At 35.5% G+C, this 20,312-nt stretch overlaps 1 protein-coding gene across 3 annotated transcripts; it reads left to right on the top strand.

Moving 5' to 3' along the window:
* The first annotated feature begins 1,177 nt into the window (after nucleotides 1-1,177).
* On the top strand, nucleotides 1,178-20,049 carry LOC143468245 (electroneutral sodium bicarbonate exchanger 1-like). 3 transcript variants are annotated; one of them, XM_076965322.1, is made up of 29 exons: nucleotides 1,178-1,430; nucleotides 1,597-2,102; nucleotides 2,942-3,079; nucleotides 9,797-9,869; nucleotides 10,125-10,271; nucleotides 10,488-10,644; nucleotides 11,342-11,502; nucleotides 11,878-12,069; nucleotides 12,172-12,290; nucleotides 12,360-12,483; nucleotides 12,705-12,823; nucleotides 12,981-13,130; nucleotides 13,242-13,342; nucleotides 13,435-13,609; nucleotides 13,845-13,978; nucleotides 14,373-14,446; nucleotides 14,562-14,662; nucleotides 14,767-14,837; nucleotides 14,946-15,061; nucleotides 15,213-15,319; nucleotides 15,448-15,600; nucleotides 16,084-16,197; nucleotides 16,475-16,639; nucleotides 16,724-17,036; nucleotides 17,200-17,384; nucleotides 17,676-17,837; nucleotides 17,974-18,059; nucleotides 18,150-18,269; nucleotides 18,409-20,049. In XM_076965322.1, the coding sequence occupies exons 2-29, from the start codon at nucleotides 1,734-1,736 to the stop codon at nucleotides 18,539-18,541; spliced, it is 4,059 nt and encodes a 1,352-aa protein (XP_076821437.1). In that variant the 5' UTR covers nucleotides 1,178-1,430; nucleotides 1,597-1,733; the 3' UTR covers nucleotides 18,542-20,049. The 3 variants fall into 3 exon arrangements, with proteins under 3 accessions (XP_076821437.1, XP_076821436.1, XP_076821438.1); XM_076965321.1 differs by having other exon boundaries at nucleotides 1,178-2,102; XM_076965323.1 differs by lacking the exons at nucleotides 1,178-1,430; nucleotides 1,597-2,102; nucleotides 2,942-3,079 and adding an exon at nucleotides 7,887-9,713.
* Nucleotides 20,050-20,312: the final 263 nt, after the last annotated feature.

The raw sequence follows: 20,312 nt of genomic DNA, 5'->3' as shown, positions 1-20,312 counted from the left end.
TCCGGAAACATCAAAACTAGCACGTTTGATAGAAACGTGCGAAGAATGTAGCATTTTGTTACGTGATCTATGATTTCTGCGTTTATTCGTATTGAAAAAAGGGAGGTGGTCATTTTGCAAAAAAAAATTCCGACACAATTCAAACAAAAAAGTTGGTGTAATTTTAGAACTACAGTATTAAGTCTACAGAAAAACTCCATAAAAGAGTATTGGAACGATTTTTATCCGCACAAACTTTTTTGTTGTTTCTTTTATTTCAATTTTTCACCACTAAATGGCCACCAGCTGCTAATCTTTTATGCTCTCCTTTCTCCGCTACGAACGGCGACGTCGCAAAAATATAAACAAACAAACAAACAAACGAAAACAGCATGACATGAACGAAATGTCTTTTATATGATTATGGTCGTCATGCTGGTACGTTTCCTTTAAAAATATTGATAAACGATAACGATTTTGATAAAAATAAAACACTAGGCTTATACGTAGCTGAGCTGGGACATGTACCATGGGAATATTTTTAATACAAAATAATAATTACATGGAGCTTAATAACTGCAAAATTTTTTTTCATATTTCAGTGACTATGTTACTCGTTTAGTTCCATAACTTTGGCGCAGTTTTCATTGAGGTTTTGGTAATTGTAGACTCTATACATGCAATTGATGAAAACAGCATCATGACTTGCCCAAACCCACTATAAAGATGCTTAGGCTACGTGTTTTTACTGGCTGCGTATCGTCCGCTATCGTATTCCATTACCATAAAAAGTAAGTACAATTGACATTAGCTACAGATATCAAGTTAATTATGAAAAGACATGTTTTCAATACAACAAATTATCATTCACTCAAGCATGAGTATTGCTTGTGACGCAAGACTGATCTCATTACGTACAAATGCGCCAGAACGAAGTGGGTGAGTTGCAACCTGATAATTGCATACGATTGGGATGATTTGGTACAATCACATAGTACTGTCATTTATCAACAGTGAATAATTGAAGTTTTAATTGTTTTGCCCCTGCATATCACATGTCGGTTACAATTATAACACAAATTGAAACTGTTAGCCTTTAGGCTATCGCTATTATCAAAAGTGATTAAAGAACAAGCAGCCAACCAAGCGATCTTAGAATACATCTCGAAAAGCGGACGTGCAAAAATGTGTGACATTAAAGCGCTATTTTAGGCTATATGACAACCATCATTTACTAATTGGAGCAAGTATCAGTGATTGATCAAATTGCGCTGGCCAAATGTTGCTGCGACAGAGGCAATCAGAAAGGCCGAGAGGCCGCGTTGTAGGCGAGTTTGCTTGGAACCCAAACCGGCCAGCAGAAGCTTGTTTGAAGAAAGCGCGTCTAAATGAAGTGGTTTGTAAAGCGTGACTCATAACTTGGTTGATTCCAGACAAAATAGACAACATGGGTTAGTGTTCTGGCTTATTAAGTGTTTTTCTGCGCCTATCATGTCTGTTTTTTTAAATGTATCGACTAGTAAGGCTACTTTTAAGCTTACAAATTACTGATTGACGCGAAATGTATTTTTGATTGACAAACGGAACGGAACCTCTTTGCAGAAACAACTGCATTAGACTAAGTTGCTTATTGCGGACAACCTTTTTCTAAAACAATTTTATAAGTTGCTGATATTTTATCGACGGCAAGTGTCAGCAAAGATATACCATACGGTAATTACCTGAAAGGCAGCAGCAAAAACAGTAAAATTAAAATGGACGAGGAATATATTGGTCTGTCAATGGACCACAAGATTGTGACGGTGGCAGATGTATCGCCCACGTGTGAAAAGGACCGGCATGAAAACTACAGAAGCATAGACAATGTATTTGATAAGACGGAAGACGCTTTAGAAAGCAAACCGACTTCTATACTGAAGTCACCAAGATCGCCTATCAGAAGATATCCCGTTTATTATGTATCAAAAGACTACGACTGCGTAATTACGTCAGCACCTGAGAATGTTCCAGAAATTGAAACAGACGCTGAAAGATTTCAAAGGCAAGCACTTTTTGCTGGATACGTCAATAGAAGTTATAATCCAGACCCGGATGAATCTACAACGCTGAGAAACCGCAAATGGGTAAGCTTTGTTATGGCCTAAATCAAGGTTGAAGACCATCTTTTTTATACGCATGAACGGCTCAAGCTTTTCGTAGGGTGTTTGCCAGCCTTTGTTAAGCTGCTAGTAAGTCTGTATACATACTCAATTTACGTTGTTATTGTTTTTGAGCCATATAGACAGGGCTTCCATCGATCTGAAACCCAAATTAAGGAGGACTGGAAGAAATACGATTTTTCTACCAAAAAAGAAACAAACATTTTTCCAACAACAAACGTACTCATCACGGAAAACGTTGCTCATTTTTAAATTTAGGCTAAAATAAGTTGTTTATGGAGGAAATACACAACCTTCACCACAGTCTGTAGTCTACAGAACTAGCCTTCCTATCTAACCTAGACAGCCTGAAGTGAAACAATGCTTCGTGCTTATCTTACGCCTTGGTTCTTTGTGTTCCAAATAAGATCGTGTTGCTTTTATGATGTCAATTTAGGAGAGGATGAAAATGGTTTGCATTTAGAATTGTTGCTTTGTTAAAAATAAGACAAAATAAGGACGCAAGCCAAAAATAAGGACATTTCTTAGAAATAAGGACGGTATAGAAGCCATGCATGTAGATCATGTAGCAGTTGTCATGTCTTGTCGGCCCTTGTCACAAAAACCCACAATGCACTGATAAACGAGAAACGATTTAATCAAAACGCACACTGCCGTATATAGCCCTACCATCTATACCAGAATATTGAGTCGTACAATTGCGATATTAATGGATGATATTCGAAACAAAGGTTTTTGAGATATAAACTCTGCTTCAAATCATACTTCTACTCTTTACATATGGCCGGTGTTGTATTATTCAGACGAAGAATAGCGCCCAAAGCAAGAAGCCTAAGGAAAAAAACAGAAGCAAAAGACTTTCTATCAGCAGCGCCGGCAAGAATCTGCTATCGCTCGGACAGGGATGGCGCACGCGGACCAGTAGTATAGGATCACCCTGGGTAAGTTTATGGCCTAAACTGAGAAAACTTTGTAGTTAAGTAGCTTAGACTGCATGCGGACCAGCATGCACACATGATTAAAACAGTTCTTAATCGATTTAGCGCGGTTTCACAACTTTCCTTTCTCTTTTTAACTAAGATGGTTAAATCATTATAAAACGCGACGTTTTTACAAAATTGGTTTTAAAAGATACTCGCAAGGAAAGATTATTCCGTTTGCTCTTGAACCATTACGCTTGAACTTGGTTCTTTCAGTAATTTTGCTTAGTAGAACTCTGAAGTTTTTAAATATATTCTATCGTTTTTGAAAACCGTAGTCTGTATCTGCCATTTATAAATAAACGGATATGGGTTAATTAAATCATGATACGCCGTTGGCTCACACGTAGTGGTGAGTTTCATTCTTTAAATTTATTTCTGTGTGAAAGAAAGAACGCAATAGAATTTGTATTGCATGCAACAATGCCCCGAACCCAATCGCCCTTTTGCAGTGAAAGAAGGTGGCGCGCTTGCTTGATTTGAAAACAAATTTGATCAACTGGTTTTAGTGGTTTGAGTGCCCAGTTTCTCGTTTCTCTAGTCTTTTCGCGAAACCTTTTCTACTTCAATGTCTCGTTGACATTATTTTGAAAAAACCCCTTTGTTTAAGCTCACTGCCGTTTGAGTTGCAGGAATGCGTGAAGGCGATTTGCTGTTTGTGCAAAACCTTGCAACTGCAGCAATGAAGGCGGTCTGATAATCGGCTGTAAACTGTTAAACGGATTTTTTAAGAGGTCTGTAGGTATATACAAACTCTTAATCAATCAAATCAGTACATACATGATTTAAAGACGCCTTAAGCAAGGAAACATTGCCAATCTTATTAATCAGAAAACCAACAAACGACAAAATTCTTAAGGTGGTGCAAAAACAGGAAAGGATTTTGGTTTGGTTTTGGTTGAATTTCTGAAACTTGCATCTTCTTTGTGCAAGTTGTGTGGACCACCGTGTCAAAAAGGTTGGTGTACTTGTTTTTCCGCTAACGCTCCTCTCTATCGTGCGAACGATGTAAAATTTCTGTGAAAACAAATCGGCGTCCATTAAATCTAAAGTGTTTTGTCATGCAAGCAGCGTTTTTAGTTTATTGCTAGAAAAAAGTTAAATCCTGCTCCCTAATTGTTTTGATAGCGCTTGCGTTAAAAATAGCATGCGTTCGATGTTGTTTTTAGTCATTTTTTTAACGTCATATTCTACGACCATTAACATAATTATTTAATAACATCACTCAGGTGTTGTTTACTTTTACTTTTATCTGGCGTCACAAAAGGAAAAAAGGACTCTTAAGCTCTAAAACGATTCACGCGTACCTTCTCATATACGAATTTGTTGTTAGTAAGTCGGAGGTTAATTGTTGTTGACGACAGATTTAGAAAAACTTGATCGGACAATAAATTTCATGGAATGCTTTAAAGCGGTAGTTGGCAATACATCAAGCTTGCTATAAGAGTACGTTCATATTGTGTAGACCAGGGGTGACGAACCTATTCGATGACGCGGGCCACTTTGTCAGTTTCGGCTGAGCAAGCGGGCCGCACAATTTTTTTAACATTTTGCATAATAATTAGCATTCCAGCACAACCGCTTCATTTGGCAGATTTTTAGCTGCTCCCGCGGCCGCAAAAAATACATCGATTGAGTGCGGCAATCTATTGAAGACATACTGCTGCAACTCAATTGTGCTATCAGCTTTTGATATCGCATTGCGCAAAGATTAGAAACAGGTGAAAGAAAGTTCAAGACTGCTGGTCTCACCGGACGCTTCGTTCAAGACTGCTGGTCTCCCGGACGCAAAATTTAACCCTAAATTCCTGACATGTCCGGAATTTTCCGGACGGTATGGCAACCCTAATTTCCTATAAGTCCTATATGCCTTGCATGTATGGGCGTTTGTCAAATCGTTTGGTGGGCCGCACAAAATTGTTTGGCGGGCCGCAGGTTCGTCACCTCTGGTGTAGACTGTAGACGATACTGAAGTTTGCAGCCATGCGTTTAGTCACTGTTTGTCAAATCGGTCAACGTTAATTTTTGCATTAGCTGGTGCAAGGCAAATTCACAAAATGGTCAGAAATTTTGATTTTACGAGCTAGTGCATGTGATACAAATTTGTTGGAAATAGGTGTTTTTAAAATAACGAGATGGCTTTATCTTTATGTTTTACTTTTTGATCTAACTGTTCTAGCTTGACCTTCAGAGTTTAATAACTGGAAAGGGATTAGTTTTACATCAGAATGTTAAATCTCCGCAGCTATTCGCATGCATCGTGGGCGATAGAGATCGTCCAATGTCGCTGCTAATATTTCACTAAGCACTTTGTGAGAAAAAGGACTTATACGTTTGGACGTTAATCCTCAGTTTACACAACAATTCGAACACAGTTTTAATGCGTAACGAGCCGATTTTTGATTTAGTTAGGCCTTTACCATTTTTTATTGCTGGTTTAAACAGTGTTTGCAAAAATCTTCAGACTTCTTCTTAATGTCGGTTTTGAAATGAAGTGATATGAGTAAAAGCTGCTAAATTTAATGTCTACAGTACGGTTCAGAACAGAATTATTTTTTATAAAATAGATGCAAATGCCACAATTAAATTGCGTTGATAATGAATAAATGATTATTTTGTTGGGTGTCCTAGAGGGGACTTCCCCTAAACGTTATTGTTGTCTCACGCTCAATATGTCTATTGCTAGTACAGTACCAACAGGAAATTTATCGATCAGGAAAAATTTTTTCGAATTTGGGTAAATGACTTAGAAATAATTACAAGTTTATGTATTTAACAGTTTCTGCAATAATTGAATGAAAAAATCATAAACAAGGATACTATTCCATTGTCTATGGGTTTCTGAGTTACGTACCGCAAGAAAAACTTGGTCTTCAATTCTTTTTCCATAGTTTGCGTGCGATTTTACTTTTTGGCTGTAGGTCACACTTGTGGTATCTTTGCGATCTTAATTTTGAAAAGGTCACACGCTGAATTTGAAAAGCTTAAGGCAACATTAACCTTGAGAAATTTGGTTCTTCACAGGTTTCGTTGCAGCAAATCATTCAAGCATGCAACGGCTTCGTTGGCGCAGGCGAATTTTTCGTTTCAGACCTTAGTTTTTCAAACTGAGATTTTTCACTGTCCAGCTTTTTTAGCAGTTTGATCTGTTACGTGAAGTTAATACAGAACGGTTGAAATTGTTTCAAAGTTTCTATATTATTTAAATAACTATTTTAACTGGGCGTTTATGTTTGTTTAGGTCACGAAAATTTTTTGACTCTTATTGGCTTTGTGGCGCATTGCTTAAAAGATGAAAATATAAAACTTTTTTAAACATCGTACGTTACATCGATGTATGTCAGTTGCAAAACGTTAACAAGGTCCTAAAAACCGTTAGTTTAAAGAAGTATATGGAGTGAAGTTTGATGTGTTGATTTTCTGGCGCAACGAATTCTGCATTTCAAGTACATTCCGCGTATGCTTTGTCTGCATCATTGGAATACGTATTTTGCAACGATGCTGTAACTTTAGCTCGGTCGATACAAAAGACTTTGTGCAGCATCTTTTCGACTTATATAAATTAAATTTTAGTGTAAGTGGCTACGATTTGTTCAGCCGAATCTGTCTTAAGTATATTTGTTTGCCACTCGTTGGAGTTTCAGACCACTTATTTTACCACATTTGGACACAAGTAATCATTCTTGCTCTGTAACGAAAAATCTAAACATATAAACATATAAAGCACTCTTGAATGAGGCAGGTTAGAACGGATTCTTGTTTTCTGCAAATTTTTGAACGTTTGAGAAATCTAATACTTTCCAGCTGCCCACAAAGATCTCATTAAAAATCGTGTGGAAGAAAATACGCAAACATTTCGACTTTTATCCGTAAAATCCGACTTATCTGTTTGAAAAACAGCTTGAACACTGTTTTAAATGCATGATGAACCAATTTTGCCAGCAGTACGCCTGAAGCATTTCTTTGCGTGATAAGTCCGTGTTTGCAAGGTTACCAATCTCAGAGGAATCTCCGTGTATTAGAGCGTTTGTCGATGTCGGTTGTAATGAAGTGAGAGCATAGAAGGGTTTGCATTTAGGCCACCCTTTAGAATCGGCTATCGATTATTTTATTAAGTCTTTACTTTAAGATGGATCCACACAAAAATTTTCGCGAGAACTTATGTTTTGTTTAACAACCGAGCTGACCAAGTAAACGAGCTGGCAAAGTGAAACAAACGTAATATCCGCTTGCTAGAAATCTGTGAGTGGAATCAATTTAACCACTATGGACTTGCATTGATATCGTTCTGCCTGATATTTCTCAAACAGGGAATATTCCAAGACCGGTATCCGGTCTTGCTTATCATTCGTAATAGTTAGCGCTTATTTTAATCGCTCTAAAGAAACAAGTTCATCATAAGAACGAAGTCATAAATGTTACAATAAGACCTTCGTTGATTGAAAACAGTTCACAACGTATTATGTTTAAGGTAAAGAAAAGTTTTAAAATTATTTCTTTTATGGCAATGTATAAGAAGTCATTTTGAACTTATTGCACTAATAATATTTTTATTTTGTCATTGCTGCAAAAAACACGTTCCAATTACTAACGTAATGTCAACGTTGTCGTAAAATCAAAGCATCAAATTATTTTCAGGTAGCTTGTGCTTAGATGACTTTGAAAAATTGACATATGCAATAGAAGCTGGTAGTCGCAAAGCTGCTTCTTGTGTAGAAGCCTTTTTTGTATAATGACCTTTTTTTGTACATTACCAGTTTCTCACACCGTTTGCATGCAGCAACACCTGTGGTATGTCACGCATCCTTGCTCTGACATTGACAAGGTCAAATGATCAATATAAAAGCCCTGGGCATTTTTTTCTTACAAAGCCCTACTTCGTAGGTATGTTGGCTGCAAACCGTTCGGTCGTGAAATGGTTCAGTCCGGTTTTGACCGCACTTTTGCATTGACGTACTTGTTTAGCGCTCTGCATTTGCGCATCTTCTGAGTTATGTGCAATGAACATGAGCTGTTGAAAATTGTTTCACTACTTTGCAGGGCTGCTTTAGAAAATACTTAAGTTCGAAATTTTATCTTATCGATGTTACAATAAAGATTTAGCCTGCAAATACTGTAGTTGAAAGCTTGTAGGATAGAAACACAAACTGTTAATCAGACCAGAGTTAAAATTTAAACTCACGATTTTAGAAGACCGGGCTCCGCTTGTTTCAGGGCTTTGGTCGACGATGCGGACAAGGTTTAGAAAAGAGTTGTTTACTTGTTTATGTTGTGCCGTGTGTATCAAACTAAAAACATAAAAATGTGTATTTATGCAAACGGCAGACGGCAGACGGCAAATATATAAATGCAATGACCAAAGCGTGCTACTTCTACATTTCACATATATTGTTGCGTTATTGGCGAATATTTCGTTTTCTTTCCCGGCTTTCGGATGAACACAACCAAACTTGTTATCAGATTCGATTGTTTCTGTCATTTACGTGAGATGAAGAGCATAGGCATTATTACTAAGATCTTCCCAATTACTTGAGTTTAACTGCTCGAGTGAAGTATAATTAGCAAACAAGATCATTAATCAATTCAACACAAAGCTTAGTCCTTATTCCATGTGTATTTAACTAATTTAATTAACTTTGTCGACCACGGTGTACGATCGGTCGTCGTTGTTTCATAAACAAAGTATTTGTACGCTTCATGCATGTAAACATTACACATTCAGATTGTTTATTTTATTGCATTGCTGCCGGTCGTTGGTAAACTAAACAAACACGATCACTTTATCCTTCTGGCGATTGACAACGGATTTCATTTGTTGGCAAGAGAATGTGGGCTAGTTACCCGAGATTGTACAGCAATTGTTAAAAGTTTCAAATTTTTTTCGTTTATTGCCTGTTTTTGTTTGCTGTCGTTTTGTTTTAGTATGTGCAATGGCAGCTGTTAGCTGGTTTTGTTTTGTCAATATAGCAAAATATTCACATCGAAATTCTATGTTTTGCGACCCATCTGCAGAAGAATTTGTTGTATAAACTGAACGTACAAAGTTTTTAGATAATATTTTTTCTGTAAATAATAAATTATTGCTTAATGTATTTCTGTCAATTATTATTTATTAATCGGTATATTTATAATAATTGTAGTGTCAATATTTTTTGTGATTGTTTTATTAACTAAACATAGATGTAAATTTTTACCATAAACTTAATAAAATATGTTATTAAACTATGTTATATGCTTAAAAGATGATAAGAATATACTTAAAATAAGATTGTTAAATCAACAATGGTAACTATAGTTTAAGGTGATTACGGTTTAGGTTACTGCTGTGTCTTAAGACAATGGCTTGATCAAGAGCTGCCACTAAATTAGATTAATTAATAATTAATTTATTAGTTAATGACAATGATCATGTGACTATTTTTCCCTCATATACATATAAGTACTTTAATCATATCGTAGTTAGTGATCAACTGAAGCAAATGTAAATAAAGTTGAACTGAACCCACAAAGCAGTTAACTTTAAACACTAATTTCTTAACTGAAAAGAAAAATGTTTTCTATTGATGAAGATGATTATGTTGGCTCCTTTAGTAATGTGAGTTTATTTATTCGATCCTGAAATTATGTAGTTTTTATGGCTAGTTTGCAAACATTTCATTTGACCAACTCATGTTTTAGAGAATGGACAATGAGACTCAGCCCATCTTGGATCATGGACAATCGTCTATGGCTCAAATTGAAGATGCATTAGGTACCATGCTAGCTCTAAATATTTTTGATGCAGTTTGTTGTAAATTTTACTACAGTACAGTATGATGTGTATACACAGGATAACACAAATTCTGTTATTACAATCTTTTTAACACAAAGATCTATTTTAACAATTCAAATACATGGCTTCATGCAGGTTTGCAATACAAGTCATTTTAATGAAAAAATTACATGTCAATGAGTAAGATGAGAAACGTTGTATTCTCTCATGACTTATTTGTCATTATTCCTGCAGACCAACACCGTAATGTTTACGTCGGCATGCCTCTTGGGTCTAATAAGCATAAGCACCACAAACATCATAAACGAAAATCTGAGCATCGGAAATCTTCCAGAAAATATTCAAGGCCAGAGGAAGTCGAAGATGAGGATGATGCCATAAGTTAGTAGCGTAACTTTCAGTTTTCCTAATATATGTATAAAAGTATTTTATTGTTGTTTTCTATTGTCCTCTTGAATTCTTTTCACCATCGTAATACTTAAATATACAAAAAAGTTTGATGACTTTATTAATTTTAAATATTGACACTTGCTATTTTGATAAAGCACTCAAGTGGTGTTGCCTTAACTGAAAATAAACACATTTTGTTTTTTACAGTACTGCCACCAAACCAACAGGTGCAGTTCATTCTCGGAACAGAACATGATGGGTTGGAATGCTTGGAAAAACATTCACCTGGTACACCGCGACTCTTTACAGAGATGGAACAACTGAAGGAGGAAGATGGAGAAGTTTTCTGGAGAGAAACCGCTCGGTGCGATGAAACAATATTTGCATTGTTATTTTGAATTTCAATCAGTTATAATGAATCGTTGCGTATCATTAGCTGGCGAGATTCTGGAAGGTAAAACAAACTCTTTTTTTGTCACTCCATCCATAAAGACTCATGTTTTACAGTGAACTGGTAACACAAAAACAGCCACTTTTAAAAGCCTTTAGGGTATTTAGTTTAATATTAGTCATAATGTTTGTCATTTTTTTTGGTTTTTGGTGATAAGCAGCAATGTAAAGATACTGCTGATGGCTGATGAAAGCTCTTAAAGCTAAAGTGTGACAAACTGAAATTTGTCCAATAAAGTAAAGTGTTTTTAGTGAAATGTTAAACAAAGATTCACTTTCTTCTTTTTTGTAATGGTTTCTTGACGGTTAACATGTTTTGGTGTTGTCAAAATTTATTACCAATGAAAGATTCGAAGCAACTCTAGCCCTTAGGCAAATCGCATGTGTGGAGATTACATAACAACAGGATATTCTACTGGTGAAACGCTGTTTAAAAGTTTGTCACACATTCAACACGTGCCACTGATTACATAAATTTTGATTTAATATATTTTTTTGCAAGTTTTAAGATACCTTTTAAGATCTCTGAAGTATTTTGCAAAGTAGAATATTTGGGAATATTAATTTTTAAACTAATGGTGTAGTAGATGGTTGAAATGGTATTTTTGTAGATGGTTGAAATTTGAAGAGTGTGTAGAAGAAGGTGGGGACAGATGGAGCAAACCTCATGTGGCCACACTTAGTTTGCATAGTCTCTTCGAACTTCGGTCTTGCATAATGAATGGTGTCGTACAGCTTGATATGGCTGCTCAGGAACTTACACAGATTGCTGGTAGCCAAGCAATAAAACATTTGTTGTTAATTATTTATTAATTAATTGAAATTATTATTGATTGATTAAATTTAATATATTATTGTATCTTTATGAATTGATATTAAAATATTAATTTATAATTTTATAACTAAAAATTATGTTAATATCACGGTAATTCCTTTACTGCTCAGTTTGTTTAAAGTGAAGTCAAATTGTTTTTGTTTTGCTTTGTTTGTGTTAAGATCCGTGGAAAACAGTTTTAGTATTTTATCTTACAGCAGAATTATTTGTTGAAATATATACATTGTCTGCAACAATTTAGAAATAATATCACAAACATATGAAAATGGATATTGACTAATTTCAAACTCTTTACTCATTCTCTGTTTTCAGATCTTGTGCTTGATCAAATGGTGCAACAAGGCCAGCTTCCACATGATGATGACCTCAGGGACAAGCTACGAGCAGCTCTTTTGAGCAACCATGAGCATCAGGGTGAACGGAGAAAAGGAATACCTGCAATTAAGTCTGTTGCAGACTTTGTTGGAGGCCGGAAAGATACAAGTAGTGACCTGAGGTCTCAAGGTAGTAAAATATTTTGGGCTTACATGGCGTATGCATTGTAAAAAGTAGTTGTATTGTATGGTGCGAAAAAGAAAAAAATTATCAAGTCGTTTTTATTTTCAGGATTAAATTCCACAAGCTCTACTCGTGGCTCTATTGCTAGGACAAAAAGTTCAACAGGTGCCTCAAACGGAGGAATGGAGAACCACAATAGTTTCAGTGATAATGACAAGAAAAATAAGGTTTATAGATTTGTTTCATTGTTATCTATAAACCATTTGGATTGCTTTTGACACCTCATATATCTGCAGATTCCTTATTTTATGAAAAAAATTCCCACTGGAGCTGAGGCCTCCAATGTACTGATTGGTGAAGTTGATTTCCTTGAACAAAGGATCATTGCCTTTGTAAGATTGGAAGAAAGTGTGAATTTAGGTCTGTAATTTTTAAGAAAAGCTTTGTTAATGTGGTTTCGTATGGATGGAAATCAACTGCTAAGAGAAATAGGCCTGTGTTAAGTCAAATATCCAAAGGCTCATATCACTCATTTACAATAAAAGTAATGTAATGAAGATTTTAAGTCTTGTACTAGAACTGTAGGTTTTAAATAAGTACGGGAAACTTTCCTTTTTAGTAACAGATTTTACTGCTTTTAGGTCGACTTACTGAAGTTCCTATTCCAACACGCTTTTTGTTTATCCTGCTTGGACCAACGGGAAACTACAAGCAATATCATGAAATCGGAAGATCAATTGCTACCTTAATGGCAGATGAGGTAAATTCAAAAGATCTTGTATTTTTCTGTGATAACAAAACATTTGTTATCAGCTTAGCATAAACGTTTTACTGCTAGCATGATTACCAGATATGATATTTTGCTACATGTTATAAACATAAGAAAATTCTTTTCAATTAGTTAAAAATATTTGCAGGTTTTTCACGAAGTTGCTTACAAGGCTAAAACCAGAAAAGATTTGTTAGCTGGCATTGATGAATTCCTTGATCAGGTTACTGTGCTTCCTCCTGGTGAATGGGATGCAAGTACTCGAATTCAACCACCAAAAGATTTGCCTGGAAATCAGGTAACATTGGCACTTTTTGGTTGACGTGTAGCTATCAAGCATTGTTTGAAGTGAGATTTTCTCTTCTTCAATAGGCAATGAAACGTTTTGATTAAATTCTTTTTTTGGTAGAAAAAGCGCTTGTCCACTAAAAAACATGGAAGCCCAGCTTTTAGTGAGAAAGAATTACCTGAAGAACATGGTGTCAGTCCTGAATTGCAACGAACTGGAAGGTGGGCAAATTTAATGTGATAAAACTGTAGCATTAATTTATTATGTTGATGTCATTAAGTTCTGTTTGCAATTCATGTTGCCCTCCATCTAGGTTATTTGGTGGATTACTAAATGACATAAAAAGGAAAGCCCCATTTTACGCTTCTGACTTTAAGGATTGTCTCAGTATACAATGTGTAGCTTCGTTTATTTTCCTCTACTTTGCGATCCTTACACCGATTGTCACATTTGGCGGTTTACTTGGAGATGCAACTCACAACTATCTGGTAAATATCAATTTTTTTCTTTGAGCAGTTCATTTGTAACGACTGAGTTCTTCAAATTTAACATGATATTTACATAGTGTGTTTGTTCTATTGTAAGTGATGAAGGGTCATGATTTTCTTTACAATATGCATATATTTGATAAATGTGACACTCTATATGCAAATACATAAAAGATAAACAAGTATATGAATATTAATGTGTAAGTATTTTTAAAGAATTTTTTGTTTTTTGCAGGGAACAATGGAGTCTATATTAGGAGGCGCGATTGCTGGTACTACTTACCACATGTTTTGTGGGCAACCACTGACTATTATAGGCAGTACTGGACCTATCCTTGTGTTTGAATCAATTATGTTTGATTTATGCGAGTGAGTTTAAATTTTTAAACATCAACTCAATTGTTAATGATAATTCGATTTTATTTTTGCCTCGTCAGTTTGCTTGCATTCTTGCATGTTTTTAGCCAACGAAGCACAGGTCTATATGTTTTCTAACTTGCTCTTTTACATATTATTTTGTGTGCAAGTCATATAAAGTAGAAGCTTATTAAGATAAGACTAAGACACAGGTATAATTCCAACTCAACTCAAAGTAACTTAAATAGTCCCAGTGACATGCCTATATACAGTAGTAATATCATATATACCAAGTTCAAATAATACAAAGTAGATTAATGGATTTGTTCTGCTTCGAGGTAATAAGTTTCTGTCGTATTTACTTTTCCTTCATTTTCGTGTTTTCACTAATATACTTTTATCTCAGGTCTTTGGAATTGCATTACATTTCGTTTCGATTTTGGGTTGGTGTCTGGACTGGAATTATTTGCTTGCTACTTGGTAAGCACAATAGATGTTCAAATTTAGGGGAAATTTATTCTTTTCCTTAAAGCAAACATACGTGGTAGACACATTTATTTTACCAAATACGTTTTTTTTTAAATTTTTTATTTAGTTGCGTTCGATGCAAGCAGTTTGATATCTTATGTGACAAGATACACAGAGGAATCTTTTTCAGCATTGATATCAATCATTTTCATATACGAGGCGTTTAAGGTCGGTTTCAATTTTCAATAATATTTTTATAGTGATCCATGTTTTTGTAGCTACGCTTCTTAATGATGTAATGAAAGGGTTAATGCATACATTCTACGTTTCAGAAACTAGCTCATGAAGGAGATAAACTGAAAATATGGTATGGATGGGAGCCTGACAACATCACGTTTTACAGGTGGCATGTTACACTATTTAAAATAAACGTTTTAATGTCAACCTTACTGATCTTTGATACACTGAACTTTTTATAGAAGTAATTCTGACAAATGTCCCGTTTTTTCAGCTGTCAGTGCCTACCGCCAGACCTGTCAAGCCATAACATCAGCAATGTGAACATAACTGATATGAAACATATCTCAAGAGAAGAAGCAGCATCATCCCACGAGGGGGGCCATCACGGTAAAACATCACTTATGGCTAGTTTATTGGTTTTGCTATTAACTATACCATGTTTTGCATGCTATCTATCTTAAGTTTCCACTTAGCACTTCGAAGATTGTTAAGTTGGTTATTTAGGTTCAGTTTACTTAAAATTTTTCATACATCGCAGGAAAGCTTTTCAAAACTGGAAATGAAAGTTATGTGTGTGCATACGCAAACAATGTTACTGAGGTTGAGAGCATTGATTACATACCGTGGACTAATTTAAGCAAACATGTAAGTATTGTATGATGCAGCAATGTCTCTCAAAATTTGAAACGTACACGTATGAAATTCAACAGATGTATATTGCACAAATGTTGATTGATGCTTTCGAAACATAATGCACATTTTAAATTCCACAGCAATGTGTAAGTGAATTTTGTGGAAACTTGGATGGTGCTTCGTGTCTATTCACACCTGACGCCGTCTTTATGTCGGTGATTTTGTTTTTTGGAACATTTGCTATATCTATGGCGTTAAAAAGCTTGAAGACGTCAAGATATTTTCCAAACAAGGTGATTTTCTTCACCTAAATCAGGGATGTCCAACCTGCGGCCCGCGGGCCACAGTGCGGCCCACCTGAGATTTTTGTGCGGCCCGCTAGTCATTTTCACTCCAAGTAGTATTTTGAACTTTGAATCTTAGCCTAATTAAAATGTACCAGTCAGTTTTTTATGTACCCATTTTTCTTGAAATTTAATAGGTTTTGCGGCCCATTGAATTATTTCAAGTGACAATGCGGCCCACTATAATAAAAGGTTGGACATCCCTGAGTCCTAAATACTTGTGTTTCATGTGCGACTTTATAAAGATAAACATGTTAGGTTAGATTTTGGTTATTATATCATTAGATAAGTTTTTTCCGGTGAAATAGTGACAGCCAAATATATAATATGTACCATAGACTTTTATCAGTGGTAGAAAATTTAATGCAATATAATTTATAGAACCATACTTAAGACGCATGTCAGTGAATTTTACAGGCAATTATTTCATAGGTCCGATCCATTATTAGTGACTTTGCTGTGACCATTGGTATCATAACAATGGTTTTGTTTGACCTTTTTATGGACATTCGCACCCCAAAACTTTCGGTGCCCACTTCATTTCGGGTAATCTTTATATCATATGTGATGCATTGTTGTTATTTATTTAGGAATATTTTGTTTGTCATAATAAAGCTATTTTAAATAATGTAACATGGTCATGTGGAATACTGATGCCAATACTAAATTATTCCTACCTTGTCTCATTGTATTGTGATGTTTATTTTTCGCCAATGACTATGGGGAGCAAAAAGTATGATGCTAGCCTCGTTTTAGTGATTGCCTTCAAACTGAGTTATTGTTAAATTTGCATTAAAAATTTACCTTGTTGTTTTACTGGCAGCCTACCAGAGATGACCGAAAATGGTTTATCGATCCATTTGAAGGCGGCAATGCATGGTGGTCAGCCATACTTGCCATTTTACCAGCACTGCTTGCAACCATCCTCATTTTCATGGACCAGCAGATCACAGCCGTCATCGTGAATAGAAGGGAAAACAAGCTGAAGGTAGGAAGATGGCGTCAATTATGCGTTATTGTTTTGAGGAAGTATTTTAAGATTGTGATCGAAATTATGTTATTTGTTTTGCAGAAAGGGTGCGGCTATCACTTGGATCTGTTCATAGTATCCGTTATGCTGATTATTTGCTCAGTTTTTGGCCTGCCTTGGTTTGTTGCCGCTACCGTGCTTAGCATCACCCACGTCAATTCCTTGCGCATGGAGACCGAGACTTCTGCCCCCGGCGAAATCCCAAAATTTTTGGGTGTAAGGGAACAACGCGTGACTGGCGTCATGATATTTCTTATGATTGGACTGTCAGTGTTTATAACTCCGATTCTGGCTAAAATTCCAATGCCCGTCCTGTATGGTGTATTCCTGTACATGGGTGTGTCATCGCTGCGAGGTAAATATCTTGTACAGTAATGCCTATCAACTCCCACTAAATTACGCAAAGTTTACGAAAACCGCAGAGTGCCGACAATAGTCTAATAAGCAAAACTGACCATTTTATGTTTATTTTGATAGTATCCAGAAACCTGATGTTAATAAATTATTATCCATTACAGGTGTCCAATTTATCGATCGTCTCAAGTTGTTCTTTATGCCGGCAAAACATCAGCCCGATTTCATCTACTTGCGTCATGTACCTCTTCCAAAAGTTCATCTGTTCACAATCTTTCAAGTGCTTGGTTTGGCAGTTTTATGGGCCATCAAATCCAATCCTCCTGTCTCTATTATCTTTCCTATCATGGTAATTTGTTATTTTATTGTGGCAATTTGTAATGGTAATAAAATTCCTGAAAAAATACAGTTCCTGCCTGGAAACCACCTTATTATCAACTCCAAACACATTTATCTGATTGCGATAACGTTTTTGATAGATGTTGTCATACTATTTAATTCTTATATTCTGACGACGGAAATTGCATACATATTTTTTACACCTTGCTAAAGTTTCGAAATTTTTTATCATACGTGTTTTTGAAGTCCACTTACTTGCATTCCTACAGTTAGCATCTAAGAAAGTCTTTAAATACTTTAGGTTGCTGCATTAGTTGGAATTAGGAAGCTTTTCGACTTTGTCTTCACTCAACACGATCTGATGTGGTTGGATGACCTCATGCCAGAATCGACTAAGAAGAGGAAAGAAGATGCGAGAAAGAAGAAAGAGGCGGAAGCGGCATCTGCGATAACTGCTGAAGAAGTGAGAGTCAGATTACAATATTAGTTAAATCCATCAATATAAGCAACATAACGCACTTCCATAAACCATCAACATAGTCTGCTTATACCCTAATTCAATTGCTGCGTGTATTCTTAATAAAGTGGGTTATTTATAGGTGTCAATACGTGGAACTGGAACAGTTAACGTTCCTTTAGAGGATGGAAAAGTTTTACAAATCCCCGTATCTGAACTTAAATACAAGTAACTTGTTTTTTATTGTGTTTTTATTAATTAATTATCTTGGCTTTCACTGGTCACTGCTGACCTAACATTTATCATCTGAACATTCAGTCCGGACGATCCTTCCAACATAAATATTAGCAACGAAATGTCGAGAACCGCTATATGGAAGACGCTTGCCAGCAACGAGATCCGAAACAATTCTTACTCTGATTTACGCAGAAGACCCGGGTAGAACCATTGTTAACAACTTCGACCAGTTTTTGTTGTCTGTAAAATTGCGGTAGCGTTTTCAAAAATTAGTTATTTCAGCGTGTCAGATATTTGAAGTATTTGTCGAAAGAATTTACATACTTCTTTATTTATTTAGCTCAAAGAGGTCAACGGATGTAGTCGAAAGCCATGTCAATGGAAATGGGTCGAGCGCACACAAACAAAATGGTGACCCCGTACCCAGTTATGAAGTTGCCGTAAAAATTCAAGACGACGAAACCGGTGTTTGATAACTGACATGTGTAATAATCTTAATTTTAGATGAAGTTTTAAAAATATTTTTGCATTTTGCACTTTCCTAGCTCCACTTTGCCTTTTACGTTTTTACTGTAGGCTAACTTCTTTGTTTATTCAAAGAATATTGAACTGGCAAAAATTTGTAGAACTAAAACCCTAGTAGATGATCCACTGACAATTTTCTGCATTAAAGCAGTTGTAGTAATGTCGTAGTAATAAATGCATTTTGTACATACTTGTCAAGTGATAATTTCTTTTCTAAACTGTATAAACAAAAACCGTTTATACAACTTGTTAACTGTTTACGTAAATGTTAAACTTTTTCTTATTTCCAAAACACACAACGGCACCCACACACAGTACTTTTAGCCAACTGCCGTAGTTTTTTGTGTTCTTATTGTCCGCATTGTATTTTACTTCATGGATATAAGGTAGAAGCTTATTTGTTACTTTTACATAGTATCTCCAACATAAACGATAGAACGAGACAAGTACATTTTATGTTAAAACTAAACCAGACGCTAATTTACAGCAGTTGCACATGCACACAACGTAAGTTCGTTTGGTTGCTACTTAACCAACTTGTGTGGCTGAATCTTCAATTTTAGTTTATTCTCTCAAAATTACCCGAAACTTTATAGTGAAGTGTCGACGATTTTCTACTGTTGACCTGCAGCGGTTTCTTGTGTAGTGACATTATTCCGGTGCACGTATTTCGCTGGGTTGCCAGCAGTTGGACTTTGATTTCAACTCTAGGTGTCATTTGCTTGGAAACACGATATGCAGATTTTGCTAATTTCAACTTGTGAATAAGTTATCGTTTGCAGCACTAGACTTTCTGTATGATTTATTGTACATTGCTAATTTTTTGTGGTGTTCATTAACTTTATTAAATCTTAAAATTATGTATGTCTTGAAATCGAAAAACTATCTATCAGCACTTCGAAATGATAATTAATCAATAGCGCACAACGTTGCCTTATGTATTACAGATAATTTTTTTTGCCATAAAATGTTTTAATGACATAGTATTTTTTATTGTTTTTTTTTATGTTGCCTTACTCGCCTACAAACCGCCTGATATAAATAACTGCACGCATTTTCCACGACGCTTGTTCTTGTGAAAATGAAGTAAAAAATCTTGCTTAACTCGGTTTTATTACCACCCGTTAACGAACGAAGATTTGATATTTACTTTCGTTTTATGAAATCCTTTTAGATATCATTTGTAAATGCAGCATCCTTATGTCAACATGAACAGTAGATGAAATCATAACATATCCTTCTACTGTTTAGAGTTGTTTTGCATTATCAGGCTTAAAGTTTGTTGATTTTGTCAGTATTATTCAACTTGCTTTAAAAGGTGCTAATCGTGTGTACTGTTGTTAGCAAGCCAACCATGTTGTGTACACTAACAAGCTATGTTTTGTTCATGTCACCCTATTTACGCTATCGATACAAAACGTTTTGTATATTATTTTGATAAAATGGTCTTCTGCTATTTTTGTTTTTTTTCCAACAACAATTAAGCTATATAGGCCTCTAAGTTTGGCAAGTAAAGCTAAAGTACAGTACTTCAAGAGGTTTGCCAGTAGAGCAATCATTGTTTCATCTTGACATGTTTCAAATCACGTGACCGTTTAAGCATCACGTTATATGAGGAGTAGGAGGAGACCAATTTGCGCAACTTTCTCTTATTCCAACTTCAGCTAATTAGGATTAACCAATGATTGACTTCTGTCCTGAAAAAGTGCCAATAGGTAA

This window comes from Clavelina lepadiformis, chromosome 8 (genome assembly GCF_947623445.1).
Source record: "Clavelina lepadiformis chromosome 8, kaClaLepa1.1, whole genome shotgun sequence".
Taxonomy (NCBI): Eukaryota; Metazoa; Chordata; class Ascidiacea; order Aplousobranchia; family Clavelinidae; genus Clavelina; species Clavelina lepadiformis.
Note: the sequence above shows the minus strand (reverse complement) of the source record. Positions and strands in the feature narration are given on the sequence as shown.